The following is a 26550-nucleotide window of genomic DNA, read 5'->3' as shown; positions in this document are numbered from 1 at the left end:
GATTTCCCCACTGCTGGACAATCATGCTAGCTGTGGCCTGAAACCCGAGTAAGCAACCAGTGTTAAAAAAGGCTGAGTGTGACAGAGAAAAGTAAATGCCTCTTGTCCTGCATGCAGTTTCATGTTTGTCTCCCTCTCTCCTTGTGTAAACACAGGTGTGTTTTGTGTGGCTGCATGTGTGTGCTAGACAGAAAGAGGGAGTAGCATACTCAGAGAGAGAACCCATACATGTGTTTTGGAGCAATAATGTCCATCCCTCAATGATTGCCTTGTCTTGTACATCTATCATGGTCATCCTTATTTCACTGGATAATATTTTGGCATAAATCCAAATAGGTTTGATTTTTAGGATAGAGAAAAATCTGTTAACTCATAACACCATATGTTATAAACCAAGTTAAATCAAAGTTAAACAAGCAACCACAATAAAAGGCTTAATGAATATTACTTATTCTACCTATTTAAGTCAAACAATCTGAAGTAATTCTTCTAATTTCCACTTCATGCTAATTAAAGCAACTATTATCAAATCAAAATGTATGCACTTAATTCACTAAGACCAGTGTCTTTAGTGTGGTAATTAATACAATTGTTGGAGAAAAGGCATAGTTCAATCCAAAGTGTCATAACCACCAGTCAATGCAGTTGCATGTTGATCACATGGATTAAAGGAAAATAAAACCTCACAACTGACATTTTTTGTATGACCAAGTCTTAATGTGCGATTCGTGATACATTACGAAAGGAGCCCCCCCAACACTAGCGCTGTTTCCTAAACAATTAACACAATATGTAAAATTATGATGTTTTAGTCATAATTTTTTTCCTGCTGTTCTACATACTGCCAACCCGGTGAAGAAATCACGGATTGAGAGCTTGTAGATCGGCTATTTTAGCTGCGCAACATGCTTCCATAGAAGACATGATGGCTTCTATGGAATCCAAATGACTGAAATCAGTCCTGGCGACTGAGAACTTTGACCCATGTGATCATTTATCTGCACAATTCTTGAAGTGCTGCAGTAATCACATAAGAGCTCAATAAGATAGATTGTTTTGGTGTTCATCAAACCCATATACTCCGCTACAGTCCATTTCACATAACCTGCCTTAGTAGTGGCTCACATAGATGTATGCCTTTTCCTGTGAATAACAGTCAGACCTCAGCAGTTTGGTGGAGGCATGCAGGTTTACTCACTGGGAGCATCTGGTCTCTTGATAAGGCCACAAACACTCAGTAAAATCTGATCTGAAGTCTTCTGACTTGAAATGTCTTTCACATAGCCCCAGATGGGACTCTTATCTTTTTGGTTTTGTGACATAACACAATATCTTGCATTTTTATGAGCCCTTTGGTAAAAGGAATCAAAATCCCAGCTGGGACAGAATAGTCAAAGTTATCTGCGTATGAATAATGCTCTGTCCTCACTTAACAACTATCATCAACCACTTTCAACCTGGCGTCCATATTTTGGGCAGGTTTAGTTTAGTTTGGTTAGTTAATTTATTACGGTCATCCTCACCAGTATCCATAACATCACATACATCAATCAATCAATCAATCAATCAATCAATCAATCAATCAAAATGGCAGATCTACAAGCTCACAATGCATTCCAACATGTTGTGATATTGTAGATAAGCTATTTTTGCCATTCAACACACTACGGAGTATATAGTTAGAGCTTTATTGATCCTGCGGGGGAATTCAATTTCAGCTTCACCCAGCTGATGGCTGCTCCGATGGGGGGAAGCGCATGGGGGGGCAGTTAGTGGTTACAATCCCTCCAATTGCTTTGATTGAGCTTCTCACAAGGTATGTGGTTGTATTTAGCAACACGTGAAGATGGGCAGTGGTAATAAAAGAGCTACAAATACAGGTAAATTATAATAATACAAATTATAATAATAATAATAAATAAGGTAAAGCATAGATAATCATTCAGAACAGAAAAGTGATTTTAAATCACAAAAACTCATTACACTACAGTACCCCATATCAATTACTGTATGTTAAAGTAACCAGAGCCTTGCACCTCAGAATTGTATTGCATTTGTTTGCCATCTTGATGAAACAGGGTTTTATGTGACATTTCTCATTAATGATTTATCAGCCTCGTTTCAAGCAGTCAATAATTTGACAGGATATAATTTCTTACACTTAGCCTAGTGTGGGAAGAGAACGTATAAGAATACTGGTGCAGGTAAAGCTTTTCTGTGAATGTGATATTTATAAGGATCCTCCAGGATCAACTAAATGGAAGCAATGAAATGAACGATTAATTGGATCAACGATGAATTCTGATAGTTTCCGTCTTTCATTATTCTGATGACAGATATAGACAAATAAAACAGTGTTTTTGAGGCTGTGGTTTTAAACCATATCAATTACATTTGGAACTTTTTTCCTACCTAGGCATCGGGCAAATAACAGTACACACAGCATCAGCAGCCTTAGGTTGATATTGGAACCCCTCTAAATGAGTATCTCCTGGAACCACAAAATGGTTTGTCAGGAAAGCAGAGGGTATCACCACACATACAGTAAACAGGCAGCATGATGCAGCAGGTACTCCACCCCACCAATTCCAAAGCCACTGAGCTAGTATGTTTTTTCCAGGAGACTCCTATATGGATGTTGTTTTTATTTTGTATTTTAATGTTCCATTTTTAGAATATGGCTATTAGTTTACAACATATGAAGCAGTTTACCAAAAAAAAAAAGTTGGCCAAACAAGAACAAGACCCTGTGACACCCAAAGCAATCAAAAGCCCATCTGTTTTCATTGTCATAAACAAGGAAAAGGGTTCATTCATTGGAACGAATGAATACATCATTGTACGTAATTATGTAGCCTATCGAAGTTTTTGTGAGGGGGAAAAACTTAGGACTTTGGCTATTTTGAATGGACTCAGTCTGTATAAGCGGGCGGGATGGTATAAAGGCGTATCATATGCATTGCCTTAATTAAACCAATCTGTTTGTTTTTCCAATTCGATATCCAGCTGAAAACACCCACCTCCTTCTTCACGGTGCGCAGCAGTCTCTGACGCGTCTCGGCTTCTAAAGAAAAAATAGCAACAACAACAAAAACTGTTCCATATATTGTTGACTTTAAAAACTCACAGGCCTAGCTTTTATGTCGTATTGTATCCACAAATATTTTCAAACATTTGACACAGATTTGATTCGATTTTTTTCTTTATTTTATCTTATTATCTCTCACCTGCCATTGCTGTTGCCATGGATGCTGCCTGCCTCTTCCCTCAAGTCCCACCGCTCCCATCCGCTGTCTGTACAGTCAGGGTGGCACAGCGCTCCGCCTACTCTTTATACACGCCTCTTAAAGCTACAGCAGCACACGGTGGTGACCCGGCCCCGACCACTGGTTCTCAAAGTGGGGTCTTAGAAGGGGTTCCAGGGGGTCCCCAGGAGCATTAAAATGTAGCTACTATGAATAAACATATCTAGACCAGTTATTTGTTCACCAACAATGAGACTGGAGGCACAGGTGATTGTTTCATGCAATCAATTCCCAACATATTGTTTCGGGGTGCGCTGGTTTCAGTACATTCAACCTCCTCTTGTGTGTTGGCTAGTGAGGCGCGTCCTAGCGAGAGGCGATGACAGAATGGGTTTCATTTGGTGCCGGCCTGCGCGGCAGTGCGCGCGCATACTGGTTCTTATCAGTGTGACGTCGTCTGTTAAGGGGTCTATAAAATTAATTCAAGGCTCGGAGTTTCCTCCTTGATTTGGGCCTACCAATTAAGTATTCCCACGTGGGGAACAAAACAAACACTTTTATTTTCATGCCATCTTGTGGTCAAAATATGAATATACTGCAGGCTATGTGTGACCAACTTTTAAATAGATAATAGCCTACCGTATATGCTTCATTTGGGAAATTGATTTGCAGCACAATCACAAGGCATTTCAGCAACATCACAAAAGTCACCAGTAGCCAGGCATACTACTGCATCTTTTATCGTTGCAACAACTTAGGTGTAAAATGAGAAAAGAAATAAGACTGGGCAGCACGTGACACTCTTTGTGACCAGGCAAGGAGTGGTCAAAGTGCCTGGCATTTTTTGTGCTTCAGCAGCAGCATTGGCAAAACAGCAGCTGTTGAAGAATAAGAAACACTTTCAATAAAAGCAGAGTAAAATACATTTGGAACATTTTGTTGTGGACAAGATAGCATTATTTTAGAAAGTGCATTCTTTGTTGTGTATTAGTGCTAATGGGGTCAATCCACAGGTCCCATATAAGCGGATGAGCACAATGCCACTTGTTATCTATTACAGATTGTATTGGCTCCCCATTGATAGCCCTACAAGGTTAGAGGACTGCAGCTTTCTAAAATCACTGGACATTCCCTGTGTTTTAGAGGTGTTTAGGAGAAGGTTTGACTTCTCACACCATAATATCCACCGTTTATTGCGTATAAAAAACGATAAAAGTTTATGCAGCAAAGAAAGAGTTTGTCTTAGTATCGAAATCAGATAATACACATATGATGCATATACATTATATATGTTATGTCTACTTCCTCCACCTGATGGTACCTCACACATTGTCCAGAAGATGGCGATACTGTCATTCAAGGTACTTGACAAGCCAAATTAATCCAAAAGGTTCAAGACAGGCATAAAAAGATGACATTTACTCAGTCAAAAATGTTCTACCTTACTGATAATTGTTGTGCTAGCTCGCAGGAATTTTGCATATATTTGGTCTGTCCATTTGTGAGTCATGACACATTCAATAGTAAAATATTTTCTGGATCAATTTGGAAAACCGTTCCAACCTAGTGCAACATACTGTAGCCTACCAGTTGTAGCTATATCTGGTTAAGGGTGGATTAGAAGTTAAAGGTAGGTAAGTGATATTTTTTTGTTAAAATCAGTATTAAATAGCTCTATATTCTGATAGTCGTCATTGCTATAGAGTGTATATAACTGGGAAAATTCATGTAAATAAAAAAAATAACATACATTTCTTAGGTGTGCAGTGCTGACTCCAAATGGGTCTGTCAAAAACAATTGCAGCAGAGCACTGGGGTGGTGCAGTGCTAAAGTGCCTGCATGCTCACCAACGCAGAGGTTGTGGGTTCGAAGGTTGTGGTGTGTCCGGCTTTGTCGAGCGTCTACACACTAGCCTCGGAAACCCATGCCTTTTTTTTTGTTTCAAAAGAAAAAAAGCCTGGGAGAACCTTGCAGGAACGCTGGTCTTAGGACCTTGTTATCTCCTAACCAATCAGAGTGCTCCAAACCCAGGCGCTGGAATCCAGCGCCTGGGTTTGGCTCCGCCCTTCAAGACCATCGATTGGGCTCGTTCTTTCAGTCTATCTACACACAAACCCAATTGGCCCATGTTCGGGGGGGGGGGGGAAGGCGGGTGGGGAGGATGATAATTGTCACTGCATGTAATCCTACGGGCTGCAGGGAGTGTTGGGTGGGAGGAGTAGGGCGAAGGCTCTACGACCTCCCGGTGGGGGCTCCACATTGGCAGGTGAGTCAGTTGGATATATAACAGCAGTGACAACACAGAAATGTGTGTGGGGAGGAATCTATTTAGCCTGGTAAACCATCCCAGTCAAGTGAATTCACATTATCATGTGTCTTCTGCAGACTGGTCTGGCCCCAAGCACTGGGTGGGCGTTTTGCGGAAACCATAAAGTGGAAGAGCCAATCAGTGTCTGCGCTCAGGGTCCTGTTATTGACAGGCGCCGCCGCTGATTGGTTCTTTCACGTTTTGGTTTCTGCAAAACACCCACCCAGCGCTTGGGCCAAGACCAATCTGCAGAACTTACATGATAATGTGATTTCACGTGACCGGGATGGTTTACCAGGCTAGAATCAATTGGCATAAGGACTAAATTGGGAAGAAAAAGCGGGTAAAAAGTAAAACAAAAACAAAAAACTATTGCAGCACATGCCACCAAATCATCAATGGATGGCACATGTTTATCTCCAGACTTCTAATCACACAGTAGTGTTGGTTCTGTTTGGTATCACAAATATGTTCAGACAGAGAGGCCAAAGATTGTCATCTTCCTATTTCTTTGCTGATCATTTCCAATAGATAACTTTAAATGGAAAAGTCAAAAAGAAGAGGAGAAATAACATCCAACAGGACGTCCAGAGCTGGGAATCAAACCCACAACATTGTATATTAACTGGTTGAGAGATTGAGACCTGAGGGCACCTGGGTATACTGATTTAACAACACAGACATGGGAAAAGGGTAAATAACTGATGTTTTCATTTTCAAACTGCAACTGGAAATGAAGGTGAAATGAAGTGTCAGCATCTCATCCATCCATCCATCCATCCATGTACTATTATACTTTCTTTCAAGCTGTGTTTTTGTGATGAAGCACCCAAACTCTGAGGAAGTTTTAAACTCTTAAAATAAAATAGTATTGCATCGTGTTTATGAGTTGTGCGACTCCCTTCTTTCAAACATTTGTGATGAAGAAGCACACCACATTTTGATAGTAAATGTGTCCTCCCTCTTCTTTCAATATGGGATTCCCTTCCAGAGATGAATCAGACATTACTATGGCTTAGATAAGGTAATAGTAGACCATGTTTAATGCTAAGTCAGGACTTCAGCCTGATTACACATCACACCAGCTCCTCTCCAGCATTAGTCATCAACGACAAACCTACAGTATGTGTGTTATTATTGTAGCTTAATGTGCATCTGAGCATTCAATACCACACTCATTTGCATGGGGTCAAATCAACAATCCGAATGCCCAGTCATGACTTAGTCTATTGTTACACAATAATCTAACTCTGAGTTTACTGTGTGCTATTACCTAATCCACAGTAATCAGTGCAAGTAGATGACCAGATAATCTCCCCCTCAAGGAAATATGATGCTGAGCATTCCTCTGAATCAGAATGAGGTACAAAAAGATGTCATGAATAATAGAGGCACTATAATGAAGAGGAAATAAATGTTATGTAAAGCCAGTCAACGATGGGAAAGTAAGATCAAAGGAAAAATCAGAAAATAAAGAATATGAATGAGAGAAGGAATGGAATAATATTGATCATATGGACAACAAATTAACAAATGACTACTACTAAAAACTATATCAAATTGTAAGACAATATAAAACAATAAACAAAAAGAAAAGAAAAAAACAATGTGGTCGTATCCATGTCTGTTTGACTTGGGGTGTGGACACTGTCAGTAAGATCTTCGGGCCAGCATGTCCAAGTGTGATTGGAGTCGACAGGCCCTAATAGGCACCAGGGCATGTGGTACAAATTTCTGTCAGTCTGATGTTCTTCTGTTCATGTGTGTCAACTTGGATTGACAGGACGGTATGTTAGTGAATGCCAGAGATAGTAAGGGATTGGCTGTTATGCTTTGGCCCTCAAGGGCCCCTGGTCCTTGGCTGAGCACCCATTGCTTTTTCCCAAGGCTGATTGTTCACCAGTCCCAGCTTTCCCAGTCCCATCTCTGGCAGTGAGATGGGATTTATCTATTTACTATCTATCTATCTATCTATCTATCTATCTATCTATCTATCTATCTATCTATCTATCTATCTATCTATCTATCTATCTATCTATCTATCTATCTATCTATCTATCTATCTATCTATCTATCTATCTATCTATCTATCTATCCATCCATCCATCCATCCATCCATCCATCCATCCATCCATCCATCCATCCATCCATATATCTATCTACCCACCATCTATCAAGCAAACTGAATTTAGCTTTTTTCCAGTTTCAGTTGACTCAGTCTGCTAGTCATGAGGTACAGTTGCATCGTAAAAAGGTCAGACTGTTTGGCTGCCATTTGGCTTTTAAGTGACAATTTCACTGGATGCCTCCTGCTCTATCTCATTGCCATATCCACTTCCCAAACTAACTTAATTTGATGCACTCTCCACTCAATGACCTTTGTGATTACTCCTCTCTGTATATCTGGTTAGCAGTCTTTTCAACCAGTCAGTGCTAAAAGCGGTGGATTTGATTACAAAGTCATTTTATTAGGTTTTCCTAACGAGTGATGTTATGCCACAGAGAGGCTATTCTCTGCTGTCTTCACCAAACTACATTAACCCAGGACCAGGAAGGATGTTATTTATAGCTATCAAACTTTCACTCATTTGAGAACCTTACAGCTAGGTCTATCCAATGAGAGAACATTTGTGCAAACACTGAAGTGCAATTTATTCCGCATAGGCCACAAAATATAATATGTTTAGCAGATTAATAACATTATCCATATCTAAAAAATGTACACTTTTGAAATTGAATGTACAAATTTGATCCATGGAATAATATTCTTGAAAATATTTGTGAGAGCGGGAATTGTGTTAATTGTATCTAACTTATTTACTCAAATGTCTCCTAAATAAATGTTCTATTGTGGCCATTAAACTGTTAAAACATTCAAATGTGTTTCATGTTTTGAAATTGTTAGTGAACTTCAGTAAATGCATAGCTGTGTGCATCTTTTCAACTCAATGATACATTTGTTTAACTGGTTCAAATCAACCTGGATTTATCACCTGTTGCCACAGAATGACATACTCATGGAATAAAAAGCAACATGCAAGGTTATATGTTTAGAATATTGACATCAGTCTTAACAAGATAGTGCTGTGCCCGAAGGAAACATTTATTATCTTAAGATCTTGTGGCATCTATAATTAATTTTCCATTTTAGTTAAGAGACCTTTCATGCAGTCCTCTCCTGTAGTATGGGTTGACTGCAAAAGGACACACTGATATCTTTCTTTAAGCACCCACTGACAGGTAGGCTACTGTATGTATGTAACCCAATTGCCCAGTCAATCTGTCTTTAACCACCTACTGACAGGTAGGTGAGCCAAATGCCCTGTGAATCTGGCTTTAACCAACTACTGACAGGTAGGTAGGTGAGCCAAATGCCCAGTGAATCTGGTTTTAGCCACTTAAACCCCAGCATCCTTATTGTGGGGAAAGCTTTCGCAGAAAATAGCAGATTGACAAGCTCTCAACACGTTGCTTGTGAGCTTGTTGATCGGCTATTTTCAGTGAAAGCTTTCCCCACAATAACCCAAAACAGAAAATACACAAGTATTGAGCCCTAAGGTATTCCACTTACCCATATGGGGTTTAAGTGATTAACCACCTACTGACAGGTAGGTGAGCCAAATGTCCAGTGCATCTATCTAGAACCTCCTCCCAAACTCCTCCCGCTCGGACCTGTAATAATGGGTTGAGTGCAAAAGGACACACTGACATGTTTCTTTAAAGGACAACTTTGGTTTTTTACAACCAAGGTTTATGTTTTAGATTGTAATTAAAGTAAATAAAAGATGAATCTTTTTTACAGTGTTTTCACAGTGGGCGGGGGCATTCTGTCCGGTGGCTAAATATGTATTTTTTTAACACATTAACCCGGCGTTTTCTTTATTATTATTTACGGTAGCTCTTCTAGCCCCCAATATCTCACATCTGGCCATCTCAGACAGCCGGACCTTTTTTATTGTGTAAAAAAGGCATATTTAGCCACCGGACAGAATGCCCCCGCCCACTGTAAAAAATATCGCAAAAAAATGCTAAAACTATAGAAAGCAGTAAATGAAAAAAAAATTACACTCATCATTTATTTACTTTAATTACAAGCTAAAATATAAACCTTGGTTGTAAAAAACCAAAGTTGTCCTTTAAGCACCCACTGACAGCAAGGTAAGCTAAGGCTATATCATGTAACCCCCCAAAAAAAGCAGATCGACAAGCTCACAACTCGTGGCAGGCAGCGATCGTCTGTTTTCAGCGAAAATTTCCTCCACAACAATAACCCAAAACAGAAAATACACTAGTATTGAGCCCTGAGGGACTCCAGTTACCCATATGGTGTTTAAGTGGTTAACCACCACCTACTGACAGGTAGGTGAGCCAAATGCCCAGTGCTGCATCCATTTAGATTAGAACCACCTCCCAAACTCCTCCCACTAGGACCTGTCATCGATATACTGTACTGTGAAAGTCTGCTCTCCCTCAGCCTCGGCACTTTTTTCAAAGTTCATCCAGGAGGTGTACTAGTGACTTTTGATAGGTCACCATGCAGCCCCGACAGGAGTCAACGGTCCTGGCAGGGACTGGGAGTCTAAGCGCCCAAGGCTCACCGAACCCCGGATCATACAACAATGCTGCTGTCGCCGTGCCAATCATCACACGAACGGACTCGAGGGACAAATGGAGCAAAAAGATGGACTTTCTCTTATCTGTCATCGGCTTTGCGGTGGACTTGGGGAACGTTTGGAGATTTCCATACATATGTTATCAAAACGGAGGCGGTAAGAGTTTTTAGAAATTAGATTTGTGTATATAAAATGTTTCAAAAACATTATTTTTAAAATATTTTTCTTCAAATTACTTGTTTGTAAAACTGTTCCACGTTCTCCGTGATTTAGCCTACTTGTCATGCTGTAATACGCTAAGATCAGATACAAATACAGTGCCGACCACATAAGATGCTGTTTGCGTCATTGATTGATTGATTGAATACTTTATTAACAGTTTGCAAAAAACGGTACAGTGTTACAGATTTATACAAAAGGTACTAAAAGGATAACACAAAAAAGCCCAAAGGACTTATTATTTCCATTGAGGTCAATGGACTCAAACTTTATTTCAAGCAGTCATTGGTCTATACAGTACATCAAATACAACTCAAGTGCTGAACATAAAAAGGGAAGAGTAAGTTTTAAAAAATAACGTTTAAAATAAAATAAAATATAATAGGTACTAAAACTAATAATAAAATACGAAATAACAGTAAAAGTGCAAGTCGAAATAAGAACACTAAATAAAATCAAGGCTAAAAAGGTGTGTTTCTTTTAAAGATATCCACACTATGGCTGGGGCCATCTCTATGTGCACTATGTGTGTTACATAAAGGTAGCCTAGGGCAGGCTATGTCTTATAGCAGTGGTTCTCAACCAGTGGTCCTGGGACCACCAGTGGTCCTTGAGGGGGTTTCAGGTGGTCCCCAGCTAAATGATGGAGAGTTGGTAACCAAATGGACCCTTATTAGATCTTTCATTCTTGAGAGTGTAAAATGAAACCAAATGGACCCTTATGGGTCCATTTGGTTTCTTTTTAGAGTTAAATTATTGTTAAACATCTGCATTACTTTATTTACAAGAAGTCTACACAATTAGAGAATAAAGAAGAATTGTGTTATTTTGATCAACGTTTGCCTGTTATCTCTACTATGGTACCAACATCAATACAGCATGGAATTTTGGACAATCTTTGGGTCTGAGAGGCTAAATCTCATCAAATGGTGGTCCATGGCTCAAATGCAGAATAAATAATCGCCCTTGATATGAAAAAGGTTGAAAACCACTGTCTTATAGTAAAGAGAGAGTAGGCACAAACAGGAGCTGTCCTTGGTATTGAACTGCATGCATCTCTCCTGCACCTTAATATTGCACCCTGTGTTCTCTGAGAAAGAACTGTATTCAGATTTTGTGTAAGGTTTTAGTTTATTTTCTGCTCATATTTTGGATGCCCTGCCTGACAAGACTTAAATAGTTGTTTGCCTTTAATTACGCAAATAAGCCTAATTGAACCTCATTATTAATTTGTATTTCCGTTTCATATTTTCCAATTTCCTATAACCTGTTAGAAAGCCTTCTTCCTTCATGTGATTTGCATACTTTCTTTCTAAAACTGTAACAGCTCACAACAAAATGTAATAGGCTGCATCATAATAAGGGAACCTGAGCAAAAAGACTAGACCAAGAAGGAAGTAGGACTATTAATAAATAAAAAGCCAACAAATTCAAAAGTCTAAGAGAGTATACATTAATACAGTCTTCCTCAAAACAGCCAACAGGACTCATGTTTCTACCATAAAAAAAGGAAAAAGAACGATCTTACTGAAAACGTCCTATCATTGACCTCAATGAAATCTACCTTTGTGTATCTCTGTGCAGGGGCTTTTCTCATTCCTTACATTTTGATGGCCATCTTTGGTGGAGTTCCACTCTTTTACATGGAGCTGGCACTGGGCCAGTACCATAGGACTGGTGCCATTTCAATATGGAAACACATCTGTCCAATTTTCAAAGGTAAGGTTTCTGCTATAGGCCATTATGTTGTTGTTGTAAAAAAACAAAAAGAAAACAGATTAGACTACTGAGCTGCTGATCATGCAATCAATAATATATAGGTTAACTATTCCAGTCACATTGCTGATTGCTGCCATCACAATGCTGTGCTCTATTTAAATATGTGAATTCCTCCTTACCAGAACTTTTGTCCTGTTCCAGGTATAGGGTATGCCATTTGTATCATCGCACTTTACGTGTCCTTCTACTACAACACCATCATCGCCTGGGCACTCTTCTACTTCTACTCCTCTTTCTCCCGTGTGTTGCCATGGGCCAGCTGTGACAATGCGTGGAACACTGAGAACTGTACCAATTATTTTGGCAATGACAGTGTCATCTGGACAAATTATTCCAGGTCTCCTGCAGAGGAATTTTACACGTACGTAAGTGCATGTAAGTGGAAGTGGAAAAAAATAAAATAATAATAATACAAAAAAGATTCTATTATTTTGTAGTCTTAACATTTTGAGAAAATAAAATTGGGGGTCGAATTATGTGATAAAAAAAAGCTGATTTATGCATTTTATCCTGACAGGAGGAATGTTCTTGAGATCCACAAATCCGATGGGTTACGTAATGTTGGTGGCATTCGCTGGCAGCTAATGCTCTGCCTATTTCTCATCTTCACCATAGTATACTTCAGCCTCTGGAAGGGGGTGAAAACCTCAGGCAAGGTACTGTATTGGGAACGCATTTCCCTAAATAATATACGTGTAGTCAGTGGGTAAATGCATATTAAATTGTGTTTACTTTTTATCTGTATTCTCTATCCTCTCTGTTCATGGGTTTGTTCCATGCCAGGTAGTGTGGGTGACTGCTACCTTGCCCTATGTTGTATTGTTCATCCTGCTGATCCGTGGTGCCACTCTGCCTGGTGCCTGGAGAGGTGTGGTGTTCTACCTCAAGCCCCAATGGGATAAGCTCCTTGAAACCAGTGTGAGTTGTAACAAAGAATATTAACTCTTAGTTACAAAATAATGTGAAATAACCATATTTTACATAAAAAAATCTAGAAAAGAGTCTAATACTGTCTAATATGTCCGGTGCTTTGAGAATTGGCCCAGTGAAAAGCATCGTTGGAAGTCAGAGCAGTTGTTTTCAGAGCACGTGTAAGTGCTTTGGTGCAGGGAATATGGATGAGATGAGATGAGATGCATAAATAAGCCACAGCCCAGGATAATAAGATGCATAATTGGTTTAGATTTTTTTTCCCCCATTAACAAAGGCCTCCCTTTCTGTTTCACTCACAAATACCTAATGTTCTCCCTTCTTTTTTTCTGCCGCATGCATGCTCCTCTTCAGATCTCTCAGAACACAGCTGTATTGCAACTAGATATAGGTCACAGTAAACAATTAAATTATAGATCAAATGAAAATGTGACGATACTGATGTGTTTATATTGGTTGTGAGTGCTGAATTTTACTTATTTTTTAGTATTTAGTATTTTTTTGTTTAGAATTATTAAAACAAGACTGGAATTAAATTACAGCTAAGAGCTGGATACCTATGTCGATTTGCTATCTATGAAAAAGTTTGAAAGGTATTGAGAAGTTTTGTATATTTGTTTATTATATATTATATTTTTTATACATTAAATTGATTAGCTTGATTAACCGCTGCACCCGTACTTCTCCTAAACCAACAGCAGTACTCCACCCCTCTCCTTCCCCCCATACACACACAAACATATAAACACTCTCACAGTCATTCCCTCACTTGACCAATACAAAAAAGCACAATTGAAGGTTGTTTAGCTCCTACAAAAAATGTGGGCGAAATACAGGAAAAATATAACATACTGATATAAAGAGAGAGATTAAAGGACTGGATTGAGACAATTGGGCAGATATTGTATTATATTGTATATCATGCAGATTGGGTTCACTGATAAACATAAAAGGAATGCAGCAGCGTTCTCGTCTTTGAGGCTGATGATGGACTTTGGCTGGATAAGGCGTATAATTGTCTTTTACAATATGAACAAAAATGTATCAATTATAAACATTTACCTTCCTACACAAATCCAATCAATTGCAAACAGTATTTGAAAGTACTATTTCTGGTTATGCTTGTAGCTACCCACTGAGGCAAAATAAAAGCAGGTAAACTTACAGTATTTGTGTTAATATTGATGAGAGTATAGTATGATGAATGAATGAATATACAGTATACATATATTATTTCCGCAGGTATGGGTAGATGCTGCTGCTCAAATCTTCTTCTCTCTTGGACCTGGATTTGGGGTGCTTCTTGCCCTTTCAAGCTACAACCCTTTCACAAACAACTGCTATCGGTAAGAACAAAGAAGATTGTTCGAGAACAATGATGGAGGCTCTCTTGTTTAATCAATTGCTGATATCTGTGTATGTGAATTGAAAAATATAAACATTGCACCTACTGTATGTCATTAATGTAAAATTAATAGAGGCAGAAGGTCAGAATGAATGGCTGAATCATCTGTATAAAGGTTTGGGTAAACTTTATTTACCTGAGGGCACAGTGCTACAGTCTGTTGCTTCCCATCAAAAAACATGAGAAGAAAAAAAAAGGATGTAGGATATAACATTAGGCTCATGCTAGTAATGGTAGCTCATGCAAGTAAAATAAACCTCTTTTGATCTTTCACATCACATTCCACTATAACTGTATAATGTTAAATGCGACAATAATATGGGTTTCTTTCTCAACAGCGATGCTATAGTGACCAGTCTAGTGAATTGCCTGACAAGCTTTGTCTCAGGGTTTGTAATCTTCACTGTGCTGGGCCACATGGCAGAGAAGAGGCAAGTGGAGGTAGAGGATGTGGCCAGAGATAAAGGCAAGTACAGTAGCTGTATGTTGTGATAATTAATCTGAGAGTTAAATTATCAATGACGATTTTACAGTGTGGGGCAAACTTAAAGTAAAGCCTCATTTATACTTTGTTGCACGACAGTGCCACTCACCAAGTGAGACGGTTCTAGAACGAAGTATAACTTCAACTCAACTTCAACCTCGTTGTCACATCATAAGTTTTTTCATATTTGCAGGACCAAGTCTACTTTTCATTACTTACCCAGAGGCCATTGCCAACATGTGGGGCTCAACATTTTTTGCCATTATCTTTTTTGTGATGATGATCACCCTGGGTCTTGACAGCACGGTAGGAATTTTGAACAATTAACACTTAATGTTACCCATTAACCACTTAATACATCATTTATACTTCGTTGTACGACAGTGTCATGCAAAAATAGAGATTGCATTGCATCGCATGCCTTGTTGTCTCCGCCAGAGGTGGAGAGTATGTTTTCGTCTCCGTCCTTCCGTGTGTCCGTCCGTCTCAGCCAAGCTAACATTGGTCAAGCTTCACGTGACCCAGAGGCCATTGCCAACATGTGGGGCTCAACATGTGGGGGTTACAGCTAGTGTCATCACCATAGCTGTAATGTGATTGGCTGACTTTGCAAATTCAGGACTGTGATTGGCTAGCGAAACACATGACACATGTGCAGCCCTATGAATAGCAGTATGGACTTAAAAAAACACATTTATGTTTTTTTTAAGTGAGTCATGTTGTGATGACCACACACCGCCCACTTCACACTGGGTGTGATTTTTTGAAGCTAAGCTAACATTGGTCAAGTGACACGTGACAATATGTAATATAAATAGGTAAGACAGGATTAATCAGGAACAGTACTGGCGGAGACCTGTGCTCCGAGGAGCACATTTTCTTGTTGTCTCCGCCAGGAGACTATGTTTTCGTTCTCGTCCTTCCGTGTGTCCACCAAGGTAACATTGGTCAAGCTTCACGTGACACGTGACAATATGTTGAAAGGGTGTGCTTTGATTGGCTAGCGAGACGCATGATGAAATAGAGACCTATAAATAGGTGTGTCACTTCAAAATATCATTTATATCTTTTGAAGTGAGGTAAGACAGGATTAATAAGGAACAGGCGGAGACCTGTGCTCCGAGGAGCACATTTTCTAGTTAGACAATGATTCTGTGTTGTCTTAATCAGAATGGAATAGATATGGATATGGGAATTTGGAATAAATGTACATAGGATCTGAGACTTGAGCCAACTCTGACTGCCTCTATATCTAGGCTGAAAACGTTAATGCTCTCCACCATCTTTTTGTAAAAAACAAAAACAAACGTACACTTGATTGTTCTGATGCTAAATTATGATTTTTCTTCTGCTTCTGATGGAGTATTGTGTTAGGTAGAAATCTGAACACTTAAATATGCGCAATATTTATGGAGATGTGTTAATATGTAGAGGGCGCAACGCAACACAAGTCGGAAATACATGCCCACCCATTACTCCTTTACCTGATGCAGTCGTTGTACATGTTGTCTGACATGTTGGCGTCTCAGGAGTATTTCACATTTATTGGCGGAGCGGTAAAAACGTTATGCAAAGCTCAGCCAATCACTGAAGTGAACGGGTCGGGTTAGTCACTCAGGGAAGCAGGTGGACAAATAACACATTGGTGCAGCAGGTAAGGCGAAGCTCGGCCAATGAGTTAAGCCAACGGGTCGTGTTGGCCAATCAGGGAAGCCGGTGCCCACACCCCTCTTAAACACGAGGAGATTTGATGCATCCTCCGCAGACCCGCGAACAGACAGATACACAGACATTCACAGTTTTTCGGCTCTCGGAAACCCCCCCCCTGGGCAGTTTGGTTGGACGGTGCCTGAGTTATGCCTTATTATGCTTTTAAATACATTTTCATGCCCTATGTAAAGCGCTCTGAATTGCATTTGTGTATGTAAATCAAGTTGCCTTGCCTTGCCTTACAGTGCATGTCTTTGCTGTGTATCTTAGTTTGGTGGGCTGGAGGCAATCATCACTGCTGTATTGGATGAATACCCAGATTATTTCTCCCACAGACGAGAACTCTTGGTTCTGGGATTGGTTGTTGTCTGCTTTTTGGGCTCTCTAAGTACCCTCACAAATGTAAGTAACCAATAGAGTACATTTTTCAAATCATAAATCCTATCAGTCAGAAGCACAATGAAAATGTATTTCTACAGAGCTTCTTGAAGATGTCTTGATGAGGCTGAAGTGGTATCAGACAATAGAGCTGACAAAATGAAAGGGGTGTTTCACTTTAAAACACATATACTCTGGCTTTTGTGTGCGCCCCAGACAGTTTTTAAGTTGCTTGATTCAATATTTAGATCTTAATTCATTTTATCTTGTTATACTGTACAATACTGCCAGGGTGGAGCCTTTGTGGTGAAGCTGCTGGAGGAATTTGGTGTAGGTTGTTCCATCATTGCAGTTGGTTTCCTTGAAGCCATTGCAGTTTCCTGGTTCTATGGTAAGCAAGGAATTAAATCATGTTTTATGTATTGTACAGTGTGAGTTGTTGACCAAAGGGAAAACAAGATTGGGTCTAATAACACCGAGACTCCCATGTGGATCTTGGACTTCATGTGGCCACTCTATGACATCAGTCATTTATGACATACAGTATGATTCCATATCTGGGTTTTTCAGCCCAATCAGAGCATCATTGACTTCCTTTATATAATATTTAATTATTATTTTAAAACTATTTCACAAAACATAAAACATGTGAGATACGTGGAGGTACTCCTTGGCCTAATGGAAGTGTGCAAAAGAAATTTGGCATGATCAGTCCAAAGGTTTGAGATTAGCCCCAGACAAACAGAATGACAGACAGACACACACACACACACACTCTTCTAGACAGCTCGCCTCCACAGAGCCACGGCGTAAAGATTATTTGTCAAACCATGCTTTGAGTGAAAAAAAAACTGATGACTTCACATAGGTTGCGATATATAGTAGTATTGTACTTGCAATGTCTTACTGTGAAATCATTTGCAGGCATCAACCGGTTCAGTAATGACATCCAGGCAATGTTGGGCAGTGCCCCAGGGTTGTTCTGGAAGGTGTGCTGGGTGGCCATCAGTCCAGCGTTTCTAGCGGTAAGAGCACACACTGGAAACTAGCAGTAGCGGACATGCATTTAAGGGTGAATCTGTAACTTCAAAAGAAATGAGAGCCCTCGTCACAAACAACAGTCTCTTACTGGGTGCATGGTTGAGAAAGAATTAAATTAAAACGAAAAGATCACCAGCACTTGAAGCACTTTCAGGGAATTATTGTTATTATTTAAAAAATAGTGAAAATAGATGATCTACAAGCTCACAACGTGTCGCGATGCAATGTGTTGGAAGCTTGTAGATCTGCTATTTTCACTAGTTTTGTGCGACACTCTTGTCTATGATGAAGTGAAGTGAAGTAGGGCATTAATTTATGAAAAAAATAAGAAGTTGAAATATGGAGATGTGAGGTTTCTGCCTGACAGCAATGATATGTGAAAGAATTTAGAGGTATTTTTGCCTACTTGCAGTGTGTACCAGAAATTTAGAGCTGATCTGTCGAGCGGATTGCTGAGATTAGCTCTGGATACTCAGACAGGCAGAAGAAATTAGGGGGGCAAGGATAGACCCGGGTGGTACTCCGGTCAACAAAGTATAGGGTTAAGTGATACACATGCATCACTTTTAGATAGTATGTCTCTGTGGCCTTCCTTTGCTTGATCCTTACATCCATTTGATTCTGATTCTGAAAGTTGATTCTGTAGACAGTATTTGCAATAATAATGTGTGGTTGTCACAAAATCGCAAGGCACACATGGACTTGTCTCATCATGGCACAACAGTGTGCCTTGGCACACTGCTTGGGAATCACTGCCAGTCAATTCAGTATTTGCATAATGACAATCAAAGAAAATCGACAGAGAGAATTTTCTAAATATATCTCTTCAGGATTGGTTTCACAATTCTTCCCTCATTTTCTCTATGTAGTATATCATAGTGAGTTCCCTGCTGAAAGCACCACCCCTCACGTTGTTTGACTACAAGTACCCTGAATGGAGCATCACAGTGGGCTACCTCATTGGCTTCTCATCCTTCATGTGGATCCCAATCTATATGGTATACAAACTAGTGTGGACCCCTGGATCACTTAAACAGGTCAGTGGATCTCATACGGTTTCTTCATGCAGTACATTTTCCACAAAGTAATGTGAAATTTAGTTTAATGTGACAGCACACCCCTTAACCACTTGCCCACTTGAACCATAGCATCCCTATTCTGGGGGGAACGATCTACAAGTTCACAACACTCTATTTTCGGCAAAGCGATTTGGTGTAGAGGGGGTAAAAAGCAGACCAAGTACAGAGCCAACCCCAGTCAACTCAGTACTAGTTCACAAAGTATAGAGGGTTTAAGCACTACCTTGTTGTATCATAAATAGCAGAATAGCAGATCGACAAGCATTGCGATGTGTTGTGAGCTTGTAGATCTGCTATATTCACTTTTCTGAAAATAAATAATTTTTAAAAGTTTGGAAATCTTTGGAAAACTAGCTCACACCTAGAGTTCGGGCCGCTGTGTGGCCCTCACACCTACATCGCACAGCTGATACGATGATTCCATTTTTTTACTGTCAAGATGACACGGTTTGTTTGCGTCTGATGTCATGCTGTCACAGTCAGCATGACACACACCACATTTGGATGTAGCTGCAGTGGGAACTCAATACAGTATGGTTATGTCTGAATCAAAGTAATGGGGCGGAAGCCCATTAGCCAATTTTAAAATAAGATTTTGGAAGATTTTGGAAAACTTCGGGAAATTTTGGATAATTCATCTTGAATTACCCAATGCTGTTTGTAATTTGAGATCCTTTCTGTCCCGATTGTTGCCCACAGCGTCTGGCAGTGTGTCTGAGACCTGAGAGGACTGTGCCAGACATCCACACAGACGGCATCAACATGACTCCAGTACCATAAGAACACAGAGAGGTTGGCCCACTTTAAAAACAGGGAACACACTCCTGCTTTTAAATCTTGATCGGACCAACCATGTATTTTGTAGATTGCCTGCGACCAAATCTGAACAAAATATTTAGTGTTTTTGGTAGCAATGTACATGTATTTTGTTCAGTATTCTGCTATTTCCAACAGAGGCATGAAGATACACACTGATACCCAACATCACCACCACCTGGCAATGATCATTACATACTTTAGAACTGAAACTAGACCGAAATACAAATGTGGGAACATCATAGTTCAATTATGTAATAAAGCTATATGAAGGGACAATAGAGTTTACAGTAGTTCCACCAAACCTACTGTACTTATACGTAGGTGTCCTGTTGGGCTATGTTAGCTATTCATTTGGATTAATAAGGCTACCTCGAGTGTGACATGTAACATGGAAAAACAACATTTCTGTTGCATTGTAATATCCTGGTGGGTCATGCTGTTATGCAGTAAAATCCTCAGTGTTCATTTGTAACTCAGAATTAAATTAAGTCTGAGGATTTCACTGTGTATCCATGCACGCCATATTCTAGCAAGTGCAGGAGTTCATGTCTTGGCTCTTGCTCTGCTGTTGTGTTTCTCTCTCCTAAGTTTCCTTTCTGTCTTTACTGTGCTAAATGAACAAAAAAACGCACACGCACACACGCACGCGCACACACACACACACACACACACACACACACACACACACACACACACACACACACACACACACACACACACACACACACACACACACACACACACACACACACACACACACACACACACACACACACACACATGTATGTGCCAAAATGATTTAAACTTACAGCAACAATTTTAGAACACATCTTTGTTTGTTTCTCTGACAATTGTTGTCAGAGACAAGTACAATTGGAGCAGTGATCCAAGATGTAAGAATTGTTTGTGATTTCATGTGACAAGTTCTTAGTGGGTTTTATCGACTGTTTATTATACAAAAGCTGAATACTGTTTATGTACTGTACGCAATAGTGGACATATTGGACAATATGTCAGCTGTTATTCATATAAAATGGATACCAATATATTTGTGTGACAAACTTCTAAGCAGATATTGTGTGTGGTTTATAAATGACCCATGTCTTAAACCTACGTTTACACAAATTCTTGTTTGAGAGGACATATTTATATAATAACAAATGATTATGAAATAACACAGTAAGTGTATGTGGTTGAACCAAAAACAATGTTAGACTACAAACTACTTTATCTTTTTCAATGCTGTATTTTTACTTATCTAGTATTTGTATGGAGGTTTATAACAGCTGCTCAATAGCCTACTCCCACAAAATGTAACGTGCCCCCCCCACACACACAGTTGTCTGTTATGGATATGACTGGGGCCTTCAGACAAAGAACAATATAAATGCATAATAATATACCAATACAAGTTTTCATATACTGTAGGAGATGTCTTCAACTCCTTATCCAAAGACTGCAATGTCAGAGTGCTCTGTGCATTTAAAGCTATAGAAAGTAGAGGTTGGGTACTAGATGATGTGTAGCGTTCTCATTGCAATTCATTTGGTTTATTCAACTGTATGTGAATTGGCTTTAAAAACATAAAAACATTTTAAATTTGAATCTTGGGTCTTTGTCTGAAGTGTGCAGTTTACTTCCATTAGTTTTGCCTTAAATATGCCTAATTATTCTATGTGCAAGAATTGTAAATGTTGTTTTATATTGTGCCTCTCCAAACAAAGATGTATTTTCTGATCAAAGAAATGACTGTTCAAACATTGCAGAGACATTATACTTTGTGTCTAAGTCAGAAATGTTAATTTATCTATAAACCATCATAGAGATGAATGACTGTTGTGTTTTTTAGAAGCTACTCATTTTCAATCAGGTAGGACGTGGCAAAATATTGCCTGTCATGAGCTCTTAAATGAATGATTATAGTGTGTTTCAATCAACAATGTATTTGCTGCATTCCATTTAATAGAATGGGTAATGTAAGCCCAATTTATACTTATTTATACAACCGTTTTGCTTGCCAAAAATAGACAATAGTCTAAGAGCCATTAACAAGTGTTTTTGTTGTTTTTGTAGTTTTTTAAACTAACATTTAGGTCATTTTATTTTGGAAGATTGTACTTTTATTTTATACTTTAATCTCCATGTTCTTATTCCCTCATGCCATTTAATCTTAGCAAGATGTTCTAATTAACTAGCCTGGTAAACCCTTCCTCCGGAAATCTCATTTCCATTTGATTTCAGGAGTGAAATCAAATGGAAATGAGATTTCCGGAGGGAGGGTTTGCCAGGCTACTAATTAACAGGCTGATTTGCAATATTCTGAATTCATCAACATACAAGGCAATAGAGCAGCATCTACCTTCAAATGCTTCTGAATGTTTTATTTAACAGATATTCTCCCGCCCCTACACAGACGCACACTCATTCCCCTCACCACCTAAAACAGACACATGCACAAACCATGGCACAAACACAAACCCATTTCCACTAGCTCCCCCCAAAGCCCATAGTTATTCACACTGTCCTGGTTGTCAGGGCCTGAATGCTTGAAAGATCACTGGTATGAGAGATAGAAGAATGGAAAGTGGAGCACACGATTCCTCATTTGGGTACTGGTTGAGGGAAGCATTGATCAAAGCCCCTTTGTGTGAGCCACTACTGCTAGAGAGGTGTCTGCACAACAGACCAGCAGAAGAGACACATGAAAGGAGCACTGCTGATTGGATGGCCTCTCTTCCATCTGAGATGAACAGCTTTGCAGTGATTATTGTGCAGTATAGGGAGGGAACACAGTGACTGCATAGATATGCAAGCTTTTTACCAGATTTACCAGAATGCACATATTATGCATGATGTAGTAGTAGTACAGTTGCTGTCTAATAGTGATCAAATAGCACTTAAAAAAGGTTAGGGGAAATGCTGCATTAACAGTTTCGATTATATTGATGGATATCATGTCATGTCATATAAAGTATCAGCACATAGCCTACATGCAAATCATCATCATGGATGCTTGTAAGCCCAATGTTGGCTGAACACTTCAATTTAGTCCAACAGTAGTCAATAGTCAATACTGCATCAAACTGTTCATTGATTGCAAATTAAAAATAAAAACAAATATCAACATTTAATTACAGCGGGTCCTTAAAACTGATTATGATGCATCAAGACGTGCTCTTTAGTCCACACATTAAAAGATGCCGTGGACCCGTCCATTTGGATACATCTGTAGACTCTGAGAGTTTGTGGTCACATCATGCCCCCCAGCATGTGATGTCATGCCAATTAATGGCATGGTTCCTCTGATTACTCACCAAAACGATCTCTTTTGATGTCAATAAACAATCATCACACACACACACACACACACACAACATAATATTCTGTATATATATATATATATATATATATATATATATATATATAGAGAGAGAGAGAGAGAGAGAGAGAGAGAGAGAGAGAGAGAGAGAGAGAGAGACTTACTCTACACCTCTGCACAATGGGCAACAGGTTTTTTTGTAGTTGCATTTTCAACATTCTGATCTGACTCCCAACATTATGCATGTGGTTCATGCTGTAATGATGATGAGCTGGTGAGATCTGGAAAGTGAAGGTAAAGGCCATACACATCAGTCATGAACATAATGATGTAAGGATATAACCCCAAGCAGTTTGACCTTTATACTTTATTGCTCTCTGACATTTCAGTGATGAAAAATGGGACCCACAGGGGCCCACACCCATATATATGCCGGCCATACTTTACCTTAAGAAAATAGATCGAACAATGCACATTACATTAGAGGACAACTCTTCATATAATTGGTCCTCACTAATGCTCATTTTAATATGGTACCACTTTTGTCTACTCGGTCTGTGTCTCAGGAGGCCTGTGTGGACAGTTCAGAAACCCGCCTACCAGTGACATCATCGATGGGGAATCCAAGCTAAGATACCTCAGGCTTTCTATTCCTGGAAAGTAAGCATGCTATAATGGAAACTGTTCTCGCGTTTAAAAAAAACGCGAGAACAAAAATCTTACATAAAAATAAATACATCTTGTTTGCAAAAAACAATCTGCCTAGTGATGATGTCACTGGTAGGCGGATTTCTGAAGTGTCCACAGCCCACCTATGAGACACAGGCTGAGTAGAAAAAATGGTACCATTTTATTATGAACATTAGTGAGGACCAGTTATATGAAGATAATGGAAGAAAATGGGTGAAGTCGTCCTTTAATAGGTTTAGGATAGCCGATAAAAAAGACGGCTTTAGGACCCAGATATCAGGCTGTGGAAGATTGGGTGTGCTTCATTCATTCTCCATCATCGCACACACTTCAATCGCCTGCTTCGTGATGCTGCAGCATATCATTCCAAGTCCAACTATAATTCTTTGTTTTGGAATGTTAGTAAGCGGACAGTTGGAGGACTCCAAACTGAACGAGAGGCCTTATGTGGTACTCCAGAATCAAAATTTAGGTAAGGGTTCTTCTAGCCATGTCACCGACACCATTGATTGTACGGCCTACGATGAAGGCATAGACAAATGCAAAGTGCGCTTATGAACGCCTATGAGTGTTGCCATGTCCGCTTATTATAAGCGACGTTGTTTGTAAATATTGGTAGTTGCGAGTTGCGTTTTTTTTGGGAAAGGCTGGTTTCTAACGTGTACTTGCTTTATTTAGGCTGCCAATTTTTTAGATTATTATTTAAACCAGTGGTTCTCAAATATTTTCATGAAAATGTTTTGTGCCAGGGAGCATTTGTGTTTTTAGAATGTTAAAAAAAAAAAGAAAAATAGTCCAAATATTCCAATTTTTTTGCAAGAGTTATTGAAAATAGCAGATCTACGTCATGAGCTTGTAGATCTTTTTAGGTTTAAAGTGCTCATGTGGCCTATTATGTTGCTTCTTTTGGGCTTGTTTATAGACCTGGTTTCTTGTTTCTCTCACAATATATGGCAACGCTGCTCATTTCAACGTCTATGAAATGATGCGCTATCGGCGTCGCTCTTCTGAGACCAAAACTAAACATGTTAAATCACGCAGAGCAATATTGAACCATAGTTAAATTATAATGAAAACTTGGGTTATTATACATTAATGTCTTTGTCCTCGCTGTCTTTTTTCAATGTTACAATATTGTTTCTGGGTTGCATATCTTTTATGTGTTTACAGTTGCAATGGCGACGGTCCTTTCTATCCTGCTGGTGGTGATGATCACTATGGCTGTATGTGTTTACAAACCACTGCCTCGCCGATGACGAAGCTCTTGTTTTGAACACTTCATGGAGGATGACAATCTCTCTCTTCAGGATGGATCAACTCACTGGGAGCCATGACTTTATTTACTGGAATGCCCAAATCTACATGTATACCTGATTGATTGATTGATTGATTGATTGATTGATTGATTGATTGATTGATTGACTGATTGATTGATTGATTGATTGATTGATTGATTGATTGATTGATTGAATGAATGCTTTATTAACAGTATTCAATCAATAGATGATATTAACTTCCAAGATTCAATAGAATTGATGGCTTATTATTTTAAAATCAAGTTTTAACGTTTGTTTCATTGTTATTGTTTCATTGCTGCTATATTACATTCAATTAGCATTTAAAAGTTGAAATGCCTACCTCTTCTGCCTTTTTCTGTAAGATGTTTTGTTTAATAAATACATTGATAATCTTGTGATGCACAAGTTATCATAAATAAATGAAATAACATGAATAATATGATTGGTTTCTGGTTTTGAATAAAATGTTAGTGCTGCTATTTGTTATTGTGTGTTAATTGATGTAACCATATTCTTTCTTGTGTTTTAACAATAGTAGCTATAATTATTTTATTATTAGTAGTATTCTTTTATTGCTATTGATTTTAATCTTATGTGCATTTATTGTATGTTTGTTGTACCATTGAAAAGGAGTGTTCAACTTCTCCCTCAATGTATTTTATGATGTTTTGAATAAGTCCATGCAATGAGGTATGGGGGCCCCTTAAACACAGTGGCAACATGGGCACCCATGCCCATGTTGCCACTCCGCAAGCCCTTATTTATTAGAGAAATAACATTTATCACAAGAGTATCACTTTAGCTCTTTTAAAGGGAAGAGTTGTCAGTAAGCTACAAGTCCATCCATATCAAGCCATGGAAACACCTGATGTAAGTGACTGAAAGTGAAGGCGGTTACCCACCTCTTCAGAGCACAACCCAGAACCCAGATAACTGGGCACTAGGACGAGTAGGCACTCGTGATATGTGGGCACCTTGAATTAGGAATTAAGTGTTTTTTAACTTTACATATCATGCAGCCCTATTTAAACTTTGGCCTTTTGAAAATTGAAAATTGACAATCTACACGCTTGCAGATCTCCTAAACTTTAGGCTACTGATTTCTCATATATCTTATCATAGCACATATCGTACTATATGCAGTAGCACCTCAAACAGACATTGTAAGCTTTTACAATGATCATTTTCTCTGTATGACACAGGCTTGTTGACATTTCCACAAGATCAATAGC

At 39.1% G+C, this 26550-nt stretch overlaps 2 protein-coding genes across 5 annotated transcripts in view; one reads left to right on the top strand and one right to left on the bottom strand.

Annotated features, from left to right (window-relative positions):
- Positions 1-3278, bottom strand: part of sgsm1a (small G protein signaling modulator 1a) — a 38737-nt gene extending 35459 nt beyond the window's left edge. For all 4 annotated transcript variants that reach the window (XM_084056278.1, XM_084056279.1, XM_084056280.1 and 1 more), the window contains exons 1-2: positions 3228-3278; positions 3021-3064 (exon numbers count right to left, since the gene is read on the bottom strand). In XM_084056278.1, the coding sequence (XP_083912404.1) occupies positions 3021-3064; positions 3228-3246 (63 nt within the window). In that variant the 5' untranslated portion in view covers positions 3247-3278. The remainder of the gene's footprint in view (positions 1-3020; positions 3065-3227) is intronic.
- Positions 3279-10088: 6810 nt separating this feature from the next.
- Positions 10089-19972, top strand: slc6a4b (solute carrier family 6 member 4b; the record flags this gene model as incomplete). Its single annotated transcript, XM_084055479.1, has 13 exons — positions 10089-10323; positions 11971-12105; positions 12307-12526; positions 12683-12821; positions 12949-13083; positions 14338-14441; positions 14839-14975; positions 15178-15290; positions 16965-17096; positions 17364-17463; positions 17997-18097; positions 18983-19150; positions 19892-19972. The coding sequence occupies 13 exons, from the start codon at positions 10089-10091 to the stop codon at positions 19970-19972; spliced, it is 1800 nt and encodes a 599-aa protein (XP_083911605.1).
- Between the last annotated feature and the right edge of the window lie 6578 nt (positions 19973-26550).

This window comes from Gymnoscopelus microlampas, assembly GCF_963454915.1.
Source record: "Gymnoscopelus microlampas genome assembly, chromosome: 4".
NCBI classification, from domain to species: Eukaryota; Metazoa; Chordata; class Actinopteri; order Myctophiformes; family Myctophidae; genus Gymnoscopelus; species Gymnoscopelus microlampas.
Note: the sequence above shows the minus strand (reverse complement) of the source record. Positions and strands in the feature narration are given on the sequence as shown.